General features: G+C 41.5%; 1 protein-coding gene across 1 annotated transcript in view; it reads right to left on the minus strand.

Moving 5' to 3' along the window:
* Nucleotides 1–18,632, minus strand: part of Scgn (secretagogin, EF-hand calcium binding protein) — a 37,047-nt gene that overhangs the window by 17,875 nt on the left and 540 nt on the right. Inside the window, exons 2-6 of the mRNA XM_032885128.1 lie at nt 17,927–17,997; nt 9,914–10,006; nt 6,877–6,966; nt 3,505–3,561; nt 2,696–2,773 (exon numbers count right to left, since the gene is read on the minus strand). Of these exons, the coding sequence (XP_032741019.1) occupies nt 2,696–2,773; nt 3,505–3,561; nt 6,877–6,966; nt 9,914–10,006; nt 17,927–17,997 (389 nt within the window). The remainder of the gene's footprint in view (nt 1–2,695; nt 2,774–3,504; nt 3,562–6,876; nt 6,967–9,913; nt 10,007–17,926; nt 17,998–18,632) is intronic.

The raw sequence follows: 18,632 nt of genomic DNA on the forward strand, positions 1-18,632 counted from the left end.
TGGGCTGGCCTGGGATATGTCTATGAGGTATTAAGTTAATTGATGTGGAAAGATACAGACCACCATGGGTGGTACCATTCCTTAGGCAGGAGTCCCTAGCCTAAATGAGAGTTGAGAAAGCAAGCTAAGCAAAAACAAGCAAGTGAGCTTAGAAGCATAGTCATTTCTCTCTGCCCTTGAGAGTGGATGTGATACGATGTGACCAGCATTTTAGAGTTCCTGTCTTGATTGTCCCACAATGATGTATTATAAGCTGAGATAAATCCCTTTCACCACTAATTTTCTTTTTGTTAAAATATTTTATCACTGCAACATAAATGAGACTAGGACACCCTCAATTCTCTACCATGCTAGCATATCCATCTCTACATTTCCTCTCATTTTCTGTCATGCAATATAATTTATTACTTATTGTATGCACTGTTGAATCCCCAGTGATTAGACTCATGCCTGGAGCACAGTAAGCACTTAACAATATCTGCGAGATGACATAAGTAAATGAGTATGGTGTTAAGGTGGTGGCATGCACAACAGGCCAGAGATTGGTTCGCGTTACGAAAGGAGGTTGTGAGTATTTCCTAGGGAAAGATAGCATCTACCTGAACCTTGAAGGATGCACAAGAACCAGAGGAAGAAAATTAGGAAAAAAATAGCTGCATTATATTAGGAAGCAGAACATGGAGATCAGAACTGGTAGCTGGAGGTGGGAAGAACCCTCTGCTCAGCTTCAAGCTGGAAGAAATGCTGGAAAGCTACTAGAGATTTAAATGTAAATATATTCCTCGTGTAGTTCATGTTTTACAAATTAATTCAATTGAGATAACAGACAGGCTGACATTCTGTTCAACTGATGTTTAAAATATGCTTAAGGCCTTCTAGTCTGACCCCCGGAAAGATGCCAATGAATTCCCTTCCATGTTTATTCCACAACAGAGCTTCACCAGAGCTTAGGTCAGAAGGGTCTCTAAGGCTCTTGAACAAAGACAGCTGCTTCCTGCTCCTGGGAGATCCCTGCTCTTCATTCAATGCTAAGCTCATGTCTGCTCGGGATTCCCCAAAACATCCTGCATTCAGTTAGAACAAATAGCATTGTAAGAAGCCAAAATGCTTCCTTGACATTCTGTCCTGGGATTTGGTTCTCTCTTGGACATTATCTTTTCCTACTTAGAAGTCATCGTGGCCAAAACAGTTTTCATATTTCCCTGGGAAGACTAGTTCCAGAGCCAGCACTCAGAGTGGCTGGAGTCCAGAGTGAGATTCTTCCAGGGCTGACATCCAGGAAGTATAGCTTTATGGTGCCTTTGGCTATGAAACAGCTTTTCTTGGTTAGCTAATCTTTAAAATGAGTTTCAGTATTTGAGCAACCCAATTAAAATCCTGTACATAGGGCTAGGGAGATAGATCAGTGGGCTAAGAGCTTCTGCAAACATATGAACTGAGTTTAATTCCAAGAGCACAGTTTAAAGTACAGGGATGGTAGCCTGAGTGTAGTCCCAGCACTGGGAAAACAATCTTGAGGATCCCTGGGGATCACTTGTCAACCAACTTAGCCAGCTAACCAATAAACCTGAGGTCAGTGAGACATCTCTAATTTTTATGACACCCAGGACTGACCTGATGCCTTCACATGCATACTTCCAAACACACACACACACACACACACACACACACACACACACACACACACACCACAAGTCTGTGTGTGCCTAATAGCCCACATTTTAACAAAAACCTACATATTGTTCTCAGTTAGATACACTCCAACTCCTCATAAACTCTGCTCAAGAATTCTTTGTATCTTAATGTAACACAGAGACATTGTTGTTTTTAAACAGTGATGTGAAACAGTACTCATGAAATTCTAAAACACATTAAATTAAAAATATAAAATAAATGGGACGCTCCCACAGGGCACAACTAAGACTATGCCTGTAAGTCACTTGCTTACTGATTTAGAAATCAGATATGGTGAGAATAAAATAGGCCTAGAGATGGGCAGAGGTTGGCACAGCAACCGGGGCAATTCAACACAAGCTATAGAGAGCTCTGTGTGAACACTGGAGCAGAGTGGTGAGGGGCCCACGAAACACAACTTTTCCTGTCTAATCATTTTCAAGGATCTCGACACTGAAATCATCTCACAGTGATTTAAATCAAAAATACCATAAGAAGAGTGTAAGATAATGACATGAACTGCAATGAGCCAGCCATTCTCGGGCACGTGTTCTCCATGGAAAGCAAAGTGCTTCACAGCCATCAGCTCCCTTTGCCTGGCACTAGTTTTAGCCAGAGGAAGCATGCACACCCCCATCTGAGTTTCCTCTGCTCTGGGACCAGGAGCTCAATGAGTAGAATCACCATCGTTGTGAGAAACCATATCTATCTGTTGGGTCCCAATGGTACAAGTCCATGGTTACTTCTTTCTGTATAACTCTAATGACCATTGAGTTTGCTAGCAAGGTGTTTAATAAAAACCTAGTATTTCCTGGATGTTCCTGGTCTCTTCAAAGGCAGCTAAACAGCCCTCTTTCTCAAATGCACGCATCTCTTTCCAAGGAAGAAGCTACAACAGCTCAGTTTTAGCCACTGTTACAGAGACAGGCTCTTCCCATGCAGCTGTCTATCAGCAAACATCTCCTGGGAGAACGAGGAGGCACAGGTAGGCTCCCCACAGAGCCCATAGTCATTCACTCACCATGGTGCTAGTATACTCTTCCAGCTCAGCCTCGGAAATGACCTTTTTGTGGTGGAGGAAAAGATCTCGGAGAAAGTTCTGTGCCACCAAGAGAAAAGTGACATTGAATACAGTGAGCAAATAAAATATAAACTTGTTCAAGGTCTTTTCTATAGGGATGGGGATTGTAACTTGTCTCATGGAGGAAACAAAATGTTAAATAAGCATTAAGAATTAGAGTGGAGAGTTGACACTGAAAGATGCTCTTGGAAGCCAGAGCGGAACTCCAAACACAAAGCATATCCTAAAAGCTTCATTCACCTCTCTCCCAAAGACAGCTGCATGATCAGCACTTCCCTAACCTTTGTTATTTATTTATTATTGTACTGTGCTGTGTGTGCGTGTGTATGTGCATATGTGTGTGAATGCATGCATGTACATGCACATGACATGTAGGATGTGCAACAATACATGGAAGTCAGAGGACAACTTCATGGTTTTTTCTTTCCTTCTACCTCATTTATGTGGTTCCAAGGATTGAGCTCAGGACATTAGACTTATGTCATTATGGGCTGAGGCACCTTGTCAGCTCATTTTTAAAATCTTTTCAGTGATCCACTTTCTCCTGTTAAGGAGGAATTTGTTTTTTAAGAAACAAGTTCAAAGTCACATGTCTTGGGTCCACAGAAATACATACATACATATATACATGCGCACACTGCACACATATATATCACATATATACATATATGTATGTGTGCATACATGTATATATTCTAAAGATGACCAAACCAGCCCGTCGCTCAGTGTTACTTCCCACCAACACTCACAGAAAGCTCAGCAGCTGATATGAAGCCACTGCTGTCCGCATCGTACTTGCGCCAAATCTGAAACACAAAAGACATTCATCTCAAATCTTAGCTGCCTGACTACTTGTTATCTGACAAAGAAGTAGCCTAATGGAGGGCTTATTACAACTCATGGTTCAAGAGAACACAGTTCATCACGGTGGTGGAGAATGTTTGGCTATATGAGTTCAAAGCAACCGGTCACATTGCGTCCACAGTCAGGAAGCAGAAAATAGATAACAGGTAGGGACAGGTTTATTTCCAACAGTCAGGCTCTACTTCCTCAACAATGTCATCAACAGGGACCAAGTGTTCAAACATATAACTCCAGGAAGGACTTCCTACTTTCAAAGCATAACACTGAACATCCTCGGGTATTTCAGCAGGGACTTATACTGGATTCCTGTGATCCAGCATCTGAAGATGATCCTTATTCAGATGCAAATAAACATTTTCTGTGAAATTCAAGACTGACTGTGGCAACAGCAATTGTTTGGGTAGAACTCAACAGAGATGCAGATGCATCACTGAAATCTCCCAGAGCCACTCAAGTGGACCCAGCCTCTACTAGAAAACTCAAAATAGAATCCTGAGAGACTTCTATTGAGGACAGTATAGAACGCAGAACTATCTTCTCTGCCTTAAAAAAAAATCTCAACATGCAAGATACTATGTAAATAAATACTGCTTTAGGTACAGAGCTCAGCTATCAAGAACATGAGAGAAGTTCTAAGAGAGCCCACATGACAAAGAAACAAATAAAATGTGTTCTAGGTACTATGCTGAGCTCAGACCACACAAGTCGGCTCACTCAGAGACCTGCAGTCCTAGGGGACAAATCTGATACAACACTAAGTGAAAAAAAAATGTGTTTGTTACCTATTTACCACTACAACTCTTGGTAAGACTGATATCTTGGTGAATTGATGAACTTGAGGTGCAGGTGGAATACAGATACTAAGAGAATAAGAACATGACAAGGTTGCTCATGTCACTCTAGCACCGCCCTAAGTAAGTCGGGCTACACAGCATGACCCTGCCAAAATGAAAACAAAACAAGCAATTGGCCCTGATGGTGCATGCTTAAAATCTCAGAACTTTGGAGAATGAGGCAGGGGGACTACAAGTTCAAGGACAGTGTGGGCTACATAGAGATTCTGTGTCAGAAAAACTTAAAACAATGACCAAGAAAACAAACACCCAATGGAAAGTGAGAATGAGAGAACTAATAAGGACTCTTGGCTATGTGGCCTTGACTCCGAATAGAGGGGATAAACCGCCACTGATAGTTCACAGAGGCAAGCCATTCCTCTTGACAGTTGAGGCAAGCGCTGATGTGACTGCATACTGAACCGGAAGACAACTGACCACCTGTGAGCGGCTCTAGTGCTGATACTTTGACCATGTCTGACTATTCCATGGAGCCACATGGTGAAAAGCATTATGAAGGTTTGGGTGGTTTGATTTTGTTTTTGAGTTTTAGTAGACAAAATTATTCCATCATAGTCAGGGTGTCTGTTATCAAACATGATTATTAATCTTTATTGCCAACTTTAGTAGTTTAGAATCACCTAGGAGATACTCTTGTCCTGTATCTGAGAGTCACTCCAGACAGGTTTAACTGGGAAGGGAAGGAATACCATGAGTGTGTGCGGGAATATCTCACAGATGGGGGTCCCAACTAAATAAAAGGACAAGAGCCAGCTGAGCACTTATCCATCTTTCTCTACCTCCTGGTTAGGTGTCTACCTACAGACCCATGTGACCAGCTGCCTCCATCCTGCCACCATGCCTTTCCTCTATGATGGACTGTACGGTCCAACTGTAAGACAAAACAAACCCTTCCTTAACCTGATTTAGCTGGACATTTTGTCTTTTTTTGTTGGAGATTTAGCATCAGAAGACTAACAAATACATCAACTGCCAGGGTCTCAATTTCTACACACAATCAGATTGTAGACCCTGCAGAGGTAATGGGAGACACTGGTCCTGGGATACTACTAGTTAATGAGAGAACTAATCATAAATGTCACTTCTCTTGGTCTATGTAATTTATGATTGATTATTATTAGCCAGACTTACAAAATCTATGTACTAAATATGATCCACAGTCTAAATTTTAAATGTAAGTATACCTTAATGGTGAAAATAATTTTAAAATTATTTCAAGTAATATTAAAAAACACAGATCTTTACAGTGCTTGTCTCCAAGCTGTCTCCATTTAATGATGTTATAATACTGTTGCATCTGAATCACTGGAGGACTGAAGATTTTATGTGAATATTCAGTAAACCCATTTTTAAGAACATAAGATAAAAAGATGTCCAGGCAAGGAGAAAAAGCATATAGCCAACAGACTCATAGAAAAGGTTATACCCTGTGAAACAGGAAGAACACAAAGAAGGACATTTAAGATACAAAAAGGGGGGGGTTGGGGATTTAGCTCAGTGGTAGAGCGCTTGCCTAGGAAGCGCAAGGCCCTGGGTTCGGTCCCCAGCTCCAAAAAAAGAACCAAAAAAAAAAAAAGATACAAAAAGGGGCTAAAAGGATGGTTCAGTGGATGCAGTGCTTACTGTGCTGACCCATTGAATTCAGATCCCTAGCACCTATGTGACAAATCTGTCTGTGATGCCACAAATTTGTAACCCCAGCACTGAGAGGTGGAGACAGGAAGATTCTGGGGACAGGCCTCATTGCGGATGGATGGATGGATAGATAGATAGATAGATAGATAGATAGATAGATAGATAGATAGATAGATAGATAGATAGATAGATAGATAGATAGATAGATGGATGATAGGTAGGGAGAGGTGGGGGGTGAGGTGGACAGCAGTCAAGGGAGATACTCATTGTAATACTAAAGATCCTATGTTGTTATTCTGTAGAGATTTGCTCTTTAGTGATACAGTGTTCAGCAATGGGATTTTTCTCTGATGCTTCTATAAATGAGTCCATAATACGGGGCAATACTCATAAGACACCAAATCATTCAGACAAAAGGAAGAGACTCTTAAAAAGTTAACTCTGGTCCTGACTGAATCTTTACTTTTCATAACAGCATAGGCCTATGAACCTCAGCAGCTATCTGGAGACTTGCTTCCTTCACCCTGTTTTTATACGTTCTTCTTACCACTTTTATTGCTTTAAAAAATATAATTATTTTGTCTTTGGATTCCTGGAATATATTTATGGTCCATTCAGCTAAGTTCTCTGAGTTTACTAAGCACATGCTTATGTAGTTTAACAACAGGATAAACAATTGTTCAAAGGATGCTACTCTCCGTTAGGGACCAGACAGAGGAATGGATGGCAGTCCCACCCTCTTTCTCCATGGAGACAACAAGTACTCACCTGCATAAACTCCACACTGTTATCCAAGGGAGTTTCCAGGCGAAAGAACAAGAGGAAATTTTCGTCCTCAGATAAGAACATACTGGCAAGCTACAGGAAGCAAAGAGGAATAGTCAGGGGCTCTTACCAGTGTCCATTAAGGAGTAAAGCATGCAGTGTACATACCCAGGAGACGTGTTCAGACCTCCCAGGATGGAGAGCTCAGCTTGCAGCTCTAAGCCCCAAATGATTGTTCATTAACTATTGGTTGTTTCAAAAAAGGACCATATTTCCATATAAAACTGTGGATAGCTCATGATAGAAAATAACAGCAGCAATGGTGATAATGATAAATTTGTTTATCATTTAACATGTTGAACACACTTCCCTCTGCACTTCCACCGTTAAATTGATAGTTTATTGATATTAGAAAATAAGTGTTGCTCTAAGGTTCATACACACAGACTCAGTCCTGGTTTATTTTATTCTGTTTTGTTGCTTTTTCAGACAGAGTCTTAAATCTCTGACCAGGAACAGCCTTGCACCTATGGTAATTCTCCTGCCTCGGCTTCCCAAGTGCTGGAATTATAAAAGCAAGCCACCAAACCTGGTAAAATTCAAACAATCCTAACAAGAAGCTATAAATCACACACACACACACACACACACACACACACACACACACACAGAGACACACTGTTATTAGTATTTTTTTAATTACAGTAAATGGTGGAATCTATCTCACAGATAAGCAACGTCAAGCTCACACTGAACCTCCATGTTTTACTGGTTGGTGCTATAGATGCACAGTTCTTCAGTGCCGTGTGTGGGAGCAGAAATGACTGCTCTCTGCCGAGATGCCAGAGTGCTGGCTATGGTTTATACTGTTTAACGTGATTTGTGTCTATCTTCTACTACAAAATGCAAGGTGTTGATTCAGCCAGCACCTCCTATAGAAACTCCAGTTTGGTTGATTTACTTCACATGGTCCATGAACTAATGTAATGTCTTGATCCCTAGTGATCATATACTACTTCAGCACACAGGTAGGTTCTACTGGGATCATTAGAGTGTCTATTGTCTTCTTTCTCAATTGTCCCCATATGTAAAAGTAATTCCCTCTGGGTCTTCTTCAGTGTCACAGAGTGAGCCCAGACTGTACCAGTTACTCATGTGCTTGTGATATAATGTACCCACTGTACTGCCAATCATATCAAAGTGTAGCTCATCCAATCATTTACAGTACAAAAGTCTTGATAATAATTAATATCAATGTGTTTCTGAAAATATATTTACTACAATAGGGTCATCATTTAGTGTATACTTTTTAATTTTAATTGCCAGGATGATGCACTGTTCCCTTGATGTGAATGAAGCATGAATACCTGAGTTCAAATCTTTAGCACCTATGGAAAAGTCAGGTATAATGGCTCTACGCCTATAGCCCAAGTGTTGAGGGGCAAAGACAGACAGATCCTAGGAGCTTCATGGTGAGTTGCCCTAACCAAGACAGCAAGCTTTGGCTTCAGTTGAGACTATTTGAAGGGAATAAAATGGGAAGCAATTAAGGAAGGCACCCAATGTCCTCCTCTGGTTTTCCCATGGGTGTTCATAGGTGCATATTCATATACATATCTATACCATATATACCGTACACAGACAGACAGACAGACAGACAGACAGACACACACACACACACACACACACACACACACACACACACACACACTTGCTGTAAAGTTATAAGCTGTATTATAGCAGTAGCACCTACCCTTGATATAATCATAGCCAGACTATGGACCGAGTGACTGGTTTATGCCATCTAGGTCTTACAAGCATGTTCTCCGAAGTTACACAACCAAAAATTGCCTAACCTTGAATGTCTCCCAACATATCCTATTGATAAGTATAAGGGGTATGTGACTGTAGGTGAAGGTGTTTTCTGAACAGTGATCTGGTTTCTAATGGGAAGAGAAATAATCAGCTGACATGAGGACTGTGGGAAGCAGGCACTGCATGGTCAAGGCATGGTCATGCGTTAGTAGGTGTTTAATGAAAGGGGTTAAAGTAAAAAATGGTTTTCTGGCATGTGTTTGTTCATTGTATTGTTGGGGATCAGATTCAGGCTCTACACCTGCTAGGCAGGAGCTACATGCTTAGCCTCTGTTTTGCTCTTTGTTTGATTATTTTGTTTGGTTGGGCCTTTCGTATGTATTTGTTTGTTTGTTTTGAAACAGCCTGGCTGTCCTGGAACTCACTATGTAGGCCAACCTGGTCTCAATTTAAAGATCTGCTTGCTTCTGCCTCCCTAGTTCTGGATTAAAGTCAAACACAACCACACTCAACCTCTGTTTTGTTCTTAATATCTTCAGGGAGAGATTTTCCCACCCTGCCCTAGGAGCTGATAACAAAGTTTAAATTCATGCTCAGTAAATGATTTCTGTCAAGATTCAATTTGTGTGAGATGATATACAGACAGATGTTGGATCATGACCGCTCCAAGACCAGGTGTCAATGTTGGGTAATCTACTGAAAATGAAAGAATCATACGGCTGTACTCAGCGACACACACCTGTGATCCCAGCACTTAAGGTGGAAGAAGAAAGGTCCAGAACTTAATGTCATCCTCAGCTACACATTGTGTTCCAAGCTAGCCTGGGCTAATTGAGATCCAATTTCATAAACAGGTGGGAGGTGGAAAGATTCTTTACTATTAAGTGGATAACAAAAGAAAGATTATTTCAAAAATATTTTCTAATCCAACAACCTTGCAAAAAAAAAAAATCTGATTTCTCAGTTGACTGCAAGATGTTGTTGTCTCTTCTGTTGCTGTCCTTGGTCGTTTTGTTGTTTTGAGGCAAGGTGTCCCTCTATAACCCAAGCTGGCCTGGAACTCACTCAATAGCCCAGGCTGGTTTTGAAGTGGCAACAGTCCTCCTTCCTCAGCACACTAAATGATGGGATGCCAGATATGAGTTAGCATGGCTGGCTTCCATTGTCTTTTAAAAGAAATGGCTCCTCATGAATATAAGGACATGGGGTGTAGACATGGAACTACCTCTTTCATCAGTATGCGACCTTCCTTAGAGATGTCGTGGCCAGCCATTAACTGTTCTTTCATTTTCTGCACATTTTCTTCCATAAGAGTGTCCTGAAACAAACCATGGACAGCTATGTTAAAGCCACCAGGATCCCAAGCATTCAAAGCATGCAGCTTGATAATTCATTGCTCTGATCATTTCATGATTTTGTGTTTTTCAGAAGACAGATATTTCTTGATCAATCATTCACCTATCAATATCCTCTCTAAGTAAACTGGCTGTTAAAGAAGCTTAGAGACTACAGTAGGTATTAAAAGAACATGTTTAAATATCATTTATTTGGGTGAGAGGAAAGAGTGGTTATAATTAATATATGAGTTCTTTCCAAGAATTCTGAGCTTTTCCTTTTTTTTTTCTTTTTTTTTTTATCTAAAAGGCCCAGCTTTGAGGGCTCCTCAAAGTTAAATAATTAAAAGGGAACACAAAGAGATAAAGCAGATGCTGAGTTACTGAAGGTATCCCAGCTCCCTCCCATGTATAACATTTCTAAACACCTGTTTCTCTTCAGTCATCTTCTCCAAAGAGGTCAAGGTTAGTGCAGGGGATATAACATATATAATTAGCAGTGAAGAAGGTATTGGCTCTCAAGAGCTGAGGTAGAGGTGATCCAAGCATTATCTAATTCTGAGTTCATAGGCATTAGAATTTATGCTAAATTATTTCTCCTTTGCATCGCTCTCAGAAGGCTCCAAGTCCATCATCTATGAATTACCAGGGCCAAAGGGGTGTGACCTGTGGTCTACCATCCATGTTGGTGCTGTGGTGAGATTGACTTGGCTTCTGGAGGGCCCCCTGGAAACCTCACTCATCTCTATATGTGTGGGGAAATTGCATGTTGGCCTTGGACTAACCCAGATGCTACCCTTTCTCCCTTGCAATTCCTGAGAATAGTTGTGGACAGTGCTGAGAAATCAAGGTCTTCAGATAAAAAAGAAGTTTGGAATTATTCCTATCTCATCCAGAACAGGATGCCCCAAAACAAATTAGCTCATCCCAGATTTGGCCCCCAGTACAAACCCAAGACACACTGATTTCTACTGAATACTACATATTTGTCACACATAATGACAGCAAGACAGGCCTGGCCTATGCCCTCCATCACAGATTGCCAGAGGGCATATTTGTCCTGATTTTCCTTCTACTGGACTTCTCTTTGAGAGGTGTCCACAATGATGAGGAGCCGGAGATGGTAGGAAGGGAAACTGCCTAGATGGAGTTCAAAATATAGACGATTGATAGGAAAATACAAACTGGGGTAGGGGGCGTAACAAACAGATGAGCATAAAGCCAGGCTGTTCCATAAAAAGTAACTCATCAAGTCTTCACAACGGCTATGGGAGGCAGCAAAATGTCCTTGTACCATGCAGCCCTTGGCTTCGCTCCCAATCTCCTGACGTTTTCTTTTTTGAAGGTGTGTGTGTGTGTGTGTGTGTGTGTGTGTGTGTGTGTGTGTGTGTGTGTGTGTGTGTTGTGTTGGCTGTGATTTGTGTTTCTATTTTTACTTGACTGGCCTATCAGCAATGTCCTGGGCACTAGTCCCTTCAGCTGGGCTGTTCATGTGGCACTTGTTTCCAATAGTGTAAAACTAGGTTGCAGAACAACACCAACTCCCCTTCTCATCTTGACAAGTGACAAGAGGAATAATCCAATTCATGTTGCTACTCTCAATCAGGTGTATGTTCTTCCAGATCAGTTTTGGTGGTTTAGAAGAGTGAAGGAGAAAATGGTCAGGGTGTCTGAGGCGCCTTTGTCTTGGGATTCAGAAGACTGCTATTTCCTTGTGCCCACCTCCACGCAGGAAAAAAGGATGGTTTGAGAAGCTGGGCACTGCAGACCCAGACCAATAGGACAGTTTGAAAAGTTTACTCTTGTGCTTCCCTGAAGTAACATTGTTACCTCTGGTAGAACAGAGGCTGTTCAGCAGAGTCATTAAAGCCTAGAATCAGATGGTTTCTAAACAAGAAATTCAAACAATCCAGGGACAATTTGGTGACTTGCTTTGATATTTTTTCTTTCAGGAAAGGTTCAACAATTAGTTGAACAACATGTTTATATCTCAGGTGTGTCCAACCATTTGGCATGTGACAAGACACTGTCATCTACAAAGTTCGCCCTGGAGAACCATGTAGTCAAATTATCAAGAAAATTAATATCATTTTTACATTTACAATTTTGGTTGGACATCATTCACTGCTATCTTTGAACTGAGGCAGCCCGTGGACATCCTTGCATAGCTCTGAACTGCACAAGACCCTGAAGCTTAAAAGCCCATCCTTGAAAGCCCTGGTACTTTGGTCAATAGAGTCAACTTCATGCTAAGGAAAATCCAGACATCACTTCAAGAACATAGTCCCCGGAACTGCATTCCTGTCTCACTAGTTACAGGAAGAAGATACAGAATGTGTGTTTGATATTGAGTTATAAACAAGGTAGAAAATGCTCTTAACTGATAATTTGAGCTACTAGATCCTCTAAGAGCATGGTAAAACATTCTGTTCTGCAAAAAGCTCCTTAAAACTAAGATCATGGTCATTTCCCATGCTTCTCAGACTGAAGTAGACATGAGAAATATGGGAATCTATTGAGTTTTGTGTCCATTGATCAATATTTACCTCTTCCATGTCTAATCATGAGCAAATTTATCAACAAGTATAAAAATGGACTTATGCAACTAGAGAAATGGCTCAGCCATTAACAGCACTTACTGTTCTTATAGAGGACTTCAGTTAGGGTCCCTAGTATCCACATGGTGTCTAATAACCATCTATAACTCCAGTTGTAGAGGACCTGAACCATTCTTTTGACCTTTGAGGGCACTGGTATATATACATGCAGGCCAAACACTGATACACATAAAAAATAAATAAAATCTTAAAATGTTAAATGGAGTTGTATGTCATTGTTTCTTACTTGTTACCTTTGGAAGGAGGAGACTCAAACATAAAAGCTCAATGAAGTACATGCATGAGAAAGAAGCAAGTAAATCAATGTCTCATCAATTGTTCACATGCAAATGTGGAATAAGTTTCATTTGGAATAAACTTCACAAAGATAAGACTCTGCCAAAACCAAAAGAGATCTTCACAGAATAGGAAGTGAGGATCAACTAAAATAGCAGTTATTTTAATTTTTAAGCCAAAGAAGAACCACTAGTATTTGTATCAAGACAACCTATTAATCAAATGGATTCGTATGCTGTAGCCACACCAAAGCCATCTGCCAGGCTGATGGCTTTGGTCTTATATTTAGAATGATTAAAATAATGATTAAATGATTAAAATAAGAGGACTGGGACAGATTGACTCTGTAAATACATCAGCCAAATGTATTCATTTGAGGATTACTAACGAGGAATAGCGAAAGGCCTTGTTGCTCCTAAGTGAACTCACACCAAATGAAAAAATGTGGGAGGGAACATTAGTGAGCTGAAACCAAAGCCTCTGGTGACAAAACAGGAAGCAATAGCTGTATTATTCGTGTCACACTGAGCAAATATTGTGGGCCCCTGCAGTGATGCCGACAATCCCCCCTCTCTTCCTACAAGTTTTTCTTTATTCTCAGAACTAGTACAGTGAGGACATTGAGGGCAGTGAGGTTGGGACTTGAAAAACTTGCTCTCACAAGCTAAAAATCGCCACTGTTTATTTTCAATCTCAAAGGTGTTTTCTTGATTAAGAAATATACCTTCAGTTACCCATTGACAAGTATTAGGCAAAGGGGCCGCATAGGAAAGGCTGGGAAGGATAAAACCCAAGAACCTACAGCATGTGCATGGCAGGCCCTTCAACTGTGAGAATGCACGCACCACTTACGCTGGTTCCTTGTGAAATGGGGAGAGTAAAACATGGTTGTTCAAACTCTGTGAACATCAAAATCCAAACACCAGGGTGTTTCAGAAGCGTGTTGGTCCCAGCCTATAGGCCATCTGTTTGTCTGGGTGATGGTGGTTCTGTTAGGTGCCAACATGACTGGATTAAGGAATACTTAGAAGCTTGACATACATCTTGAGTACATCTGTGAGGTATTCCCAGGGAATTTTATGATAGGATCCTGTGTAGACTAGGAGAATGTGATAGACAATCTTAGTTGTGAAGCTGATGGAATTTGGAGACAAACCATTGAGCAAGTCTGTAGGGTGTTTCTTGAAAAGTTTAACTAAGGAGTGATGACCACCACACCCCCATCCCTAAATGTAGATGGCACCACCCCAAGATCCCAGGTCTGGCACTAAATCAAACTGAGGAAGTGAGCTGAGAACCAGAACACAATTCTCAACACTTTGTAGCCATGGATACACATGGATGACCAGCAACATCATTCACTAACCATGCTTTCCCCAGCATGATGAATTGTATGCATCCTTAAATAAACTAGTCAATTATCCTTAAATAAAGCAAGTCAACATGAAGCTATTAAACTTGAAATAAACCCTTCCTTCTTTAAATTGCTTTTGTCACATTTTTTTTTCACGGAATAACAAAGTAAGTAGCACAGAAGTATGAGTGGGTACCATCCTCACGGCTGGGATAGAGAAAATGAACATGGAAGGCAAATTCGCCTCCCTGCTATGCTTTAAAAACTTCAAAGTACTCATTCATGCCCTGCCTTGAATATCAGAGACCCATGCTTTCTGGACCCTGGCCTCCAGGGATTGCTTCAGCACCTTTTCTTTGAGTTCTCAGGCCTCCTACCTCTGACTGAGGTCTACAGGCTGTCAGTTTTCCTGATTCTGAGGCTTTAAGACTCACATACAGGCATGCTGTCACTGTCAGAGGCTTCCTACCCAACCAGAAGGCAGTTCCCTTGTAATCCACCATCACAGATCGATGCAGCTGCTTCATTGGTTCTCTTTGAGAGAATGCATGTGCATGCTTACAGAAACTGAACTGAACTGGGGAAGCCTCAGCTCAAGGTTCAGTTAATTGTAAAATTAAGACTCATGCCAGGACAGTGATCATTTATTCATCCTGGAACAGAGTTTCTGTTGAATGAATAAATTATTCTTTATACTGGTCTGGGGATTGTCATGGGAAGTTAACAACATGGCTGTGTTAGTGGAAAATTAGATGTCAAGGCAAATCAACATGAAACTATTAAAGCAGCAGTCACCCTTAGCTTGAGCCTTAACTTCCATCCTTTTAGATCTCTAACCACTGAGCCCCTGACTACCTCTTGTACCCAGTGCCAAAGAACTCGGAGTTCCCTTGTGGGACTCCCTAGGCCTTGTAACGTACGTGTCACCTGCAGAGCAGAGGAAGAAAGCCAGCATGTAGTATTGTCAGTCCGTGGAGACTGACACTCAACAATGGACTGGCTAGCTTAAGCTACAATGTAGAGACCAGCATGTGAAAAGAAAAGGTTTGTGGGGAGCCAAGGAACCCTGAATGAATGCATAAAGAGAGGATGAAGTCCTGACTGAATGTGGATTGTTGACATGGTCACGGCCATATCAAAGACCAATGCCTCAGACACATGGGATATTGGCAAAGTCCCCCACCTAGGATGACACTCTATGGGAAAACAGCAAAGTCTTCCTCTGATCTGAGTGCAAATGTCAGCAGTTTGTGCAAAACATAGCAGCCACAGCTTCCTTCTCCCAGGTTTTTACAGCCTGATCCTGCTCACCTACAGACACCCTCTACCAAGACTAGCATATGTTGTACATAATGAAAACACTGAGAGTTCAAGTTAGCACTACATAACTAGGAGCGGATTCCATCAGACTGTATACAGCCCACCTGACTGCCCAGTGCTTTTAGTACATCTGTCAGTGTCTGTGTCTGTCCCTTCTTCATTTCCTCCACACCCCATAGTGAGGTTGATAGGGTTTCAGATCATCACCATGCAGGAGGGTGAGGTTGGGGTAACAAAGAGCAGCCACAACAGCTGATGGTCCCCTTAGTCTAGCCCCATCAGAGGCTTATAGAAGAGGCAAGTATGTGTAGTCTGAGTGCTCAGTGAGATGGATGAGCAAACAGCTCACTGTTAGGAACCCTGGAATCCTCTCAGCCTCTCAGAATAAACAAACACTCTGTGTGTGCGTGTGTGTGTGTGTGTGTGTGTGTGTGTGTGTGTGTGTAATTTATTTGAGACAAGGTCTCATGTAGCTCAAGATGACCCTAACTTTTTATGCTATGTGGCTGAAGATGACCTTGAACTGCTGACCCCTCTGCCTCTACCTCCCAAGTGTAGAGATTGAAGGTGTTTGCTGCCATCTCTGGCTTACACAGCACAAGACATAAACCCAGGGCTGTATATGTGTTAGGCAGTCACATTAACAATAGAGCTACCCTAGGCAGCAAAATCCTTTCTCTGGGGTATTGGAAATAGTCATCCTGTCTTAGAGTCTGGGAGCTTTGAATGATCTGATTTTCCTCTATGTGCTTTCTGCAATATCCCCCACCCACAGTTGACTAAACGTCTGAATCATGAGTTCCTGCAAAACCATAGCCTGAGCATTATTTAAGTTCAGAGGCTTCAGAGTGGGTTGCTGGCATGGGAACTTGGGTGATGAAGGGATAATAGGAGCCTCTGCTGTGGGATTCCTCCTCAGCTAGACCCATGGCTCACGAAAAGGCAATAATGAAGGCTGCAGAGAAGCAGATACAAAGATCTGGTCAGGGGACAGAAGGAATGCACAGCTCTATGCCTCTCCCCTGCCACCCTTTGCCTTACAGACTGTACATAGTCAGAAGGGGGGAAGGGGAAGGAGAGGGAGAGGGAGACCAGGCAATAAGGAAAGAGACCCTGAGATTAAAAGAAAGGGAGACCAGGAGTTGAGAAGAGGAAGATAATGACAAAAAAAAATAAAAAGCAGAAATAGAATTGAAGCAGAGACACAAGAGAAAGATGGAAAAAGAGAAATAACAGACTTGGGATAGGAAAGGCAAGAGAAGACTTTGAAAAGTAAAGTGGAAGTATAGAATGCCAGAAGAGGGCTGAAGAAATGAAAGAAATACCCAAAGATCACTCAGAGACACAGAGAGGTTGGGAGATAGGAATGCAGTTCTGAAAGGTCTAGAACACAGAAGTGGGCAAAGCAATGAGAGACAAAAGAGGCACAAAATATGAGAGGCAAACACAGGGAGACCAAGGTGTGATTCTGGTTTGTTTTGCTTTGCTTTGCTTTTGTTTTCATTTCTCAGCTGGCTGTCCCACCCTCTAATACCTTTCCCTGCACTCTTTGAAGGTGGAGAATCCATGGCCATGGTTCCAAAGTGGGACTCTGTAACCCTTAGTGTTTCTCCAAGTAGAGTACGGAAGCCTAGGGGTAGACAATTTATGTAAACACACCAGTCCCAGAACCTTTCCTCCTGAGATGACCACTCATTCAAAGGAGTTCTCTCAGTGTTGAACATCAATACACAGAATTTTGGTGTCTCTGTGTTATTTTTTCCCTCTCCTTTGGTACAAGAACCTTCTAGAACAAATCTACGTCTCTCTAGGCCAGATTTACCCACTGAGTAAACTGCTTTACATTTATACCTGATTCTGAGGATACTGGTTTTGTTCTGGCTTAGCAGTTCATGAGAAATCTACTACCTCATTTAATCAAACAGATCATGAGGAAATGATTTTAAATGGCTTGTTTGTCATGAGGGAACATGGAACCTTAAAACTCATAATATCTTCTCTACTCCTCTGTGCTTTTGATCTATGAGTTTCCCTATCTCTTATTGAAATCCATTAGCAGAGATGTAACCAAGGGAGAGTTGATTGTGTCCACAAAAGGTAGGCAGTCTAAGTGCATGACAGATGTTTCAATGAAAATCAGTGGCCAGCATGCCTAATGTGATGTTACCTTTTATAAAACCTGCCTAAATCTCTTTATGTTGCTAGGAGAGGGAGAGATGTTACATGCAAAGAAAAAACGAGGTCATACGGGATTATAGGTTCAAATCAGCGCATCTCTGATGCTTATATTTTGCTGAGAGACACATACACTAATGTTCTGCGCTATGAGTACTTACCTCGATTCCAAATTTTGCCAGCAAATCGTCAAAAAAGGCATCCAGCTCTGTCTCTTTTATGTAACCTTTTTCTAATGCAAGGAAACAAACATGAATAATAGTCACTAATATAGAATAAACGTGACAGTGTTTGTTTAAAAGAATATTATAGCTGTGAGGCTTGAAGCAGTGTCACATGGAGCCCAGGCTAGCCTCAAAGTTGCTATGTAGCTGAGAAAGACTTTGAACTCCTGATCCTCCTGCCTCTACATCCTAATTGCTAGGATGGCAGGCACATGCCACCATATCTTGCTATTTAGATTTGAGTCTGGTTTATATTTCCTATTTTCCTTTTTAAAAGGTTTGTATTTTATTTTAATTATGTGAATGTGAGTATGTCTTGGGGGTGAGGGTGGGGTGCAAGTCAGTGTAGGTGCCCTTAGACACCAGAGGTTGCATCACATATCCTGGAGTTGAGTTCAGGTTGTTGGGAACCACCCAACATAGGTGCTGGGACCAAACCTGGGTCTTCTACAAGAGCAGACAATGTCGGTGGCGGAGCCATCTCTGTAACACTCACACTTGTTGTTTCAGTATCTGTCTACTGATACCTTGAGAGGGGTAAATATTAAATCCTAGCTTTTGTGTGTAAACATGCCTTTCAGGCAGTGTGTGTGTGTGTGTGTGTGTGTGTGTGTGTGTGTGTGTGTGTGTAATTACTGATGGA

This window comes from Rattus rattus, chromosome 14 (genome assembly GCF_011064425.1).
Source record: "Rattus rattus isolate New Zealand chromosome 14, Rrattus_CSIRO_v1, whole genome shotgun sequence".
NCBI classification, from domain to species: Eukaryota; Metazoa; Chordata; class Mammalia; order Rodentia; family Muridae; genus Rattus; species Rattus rattus.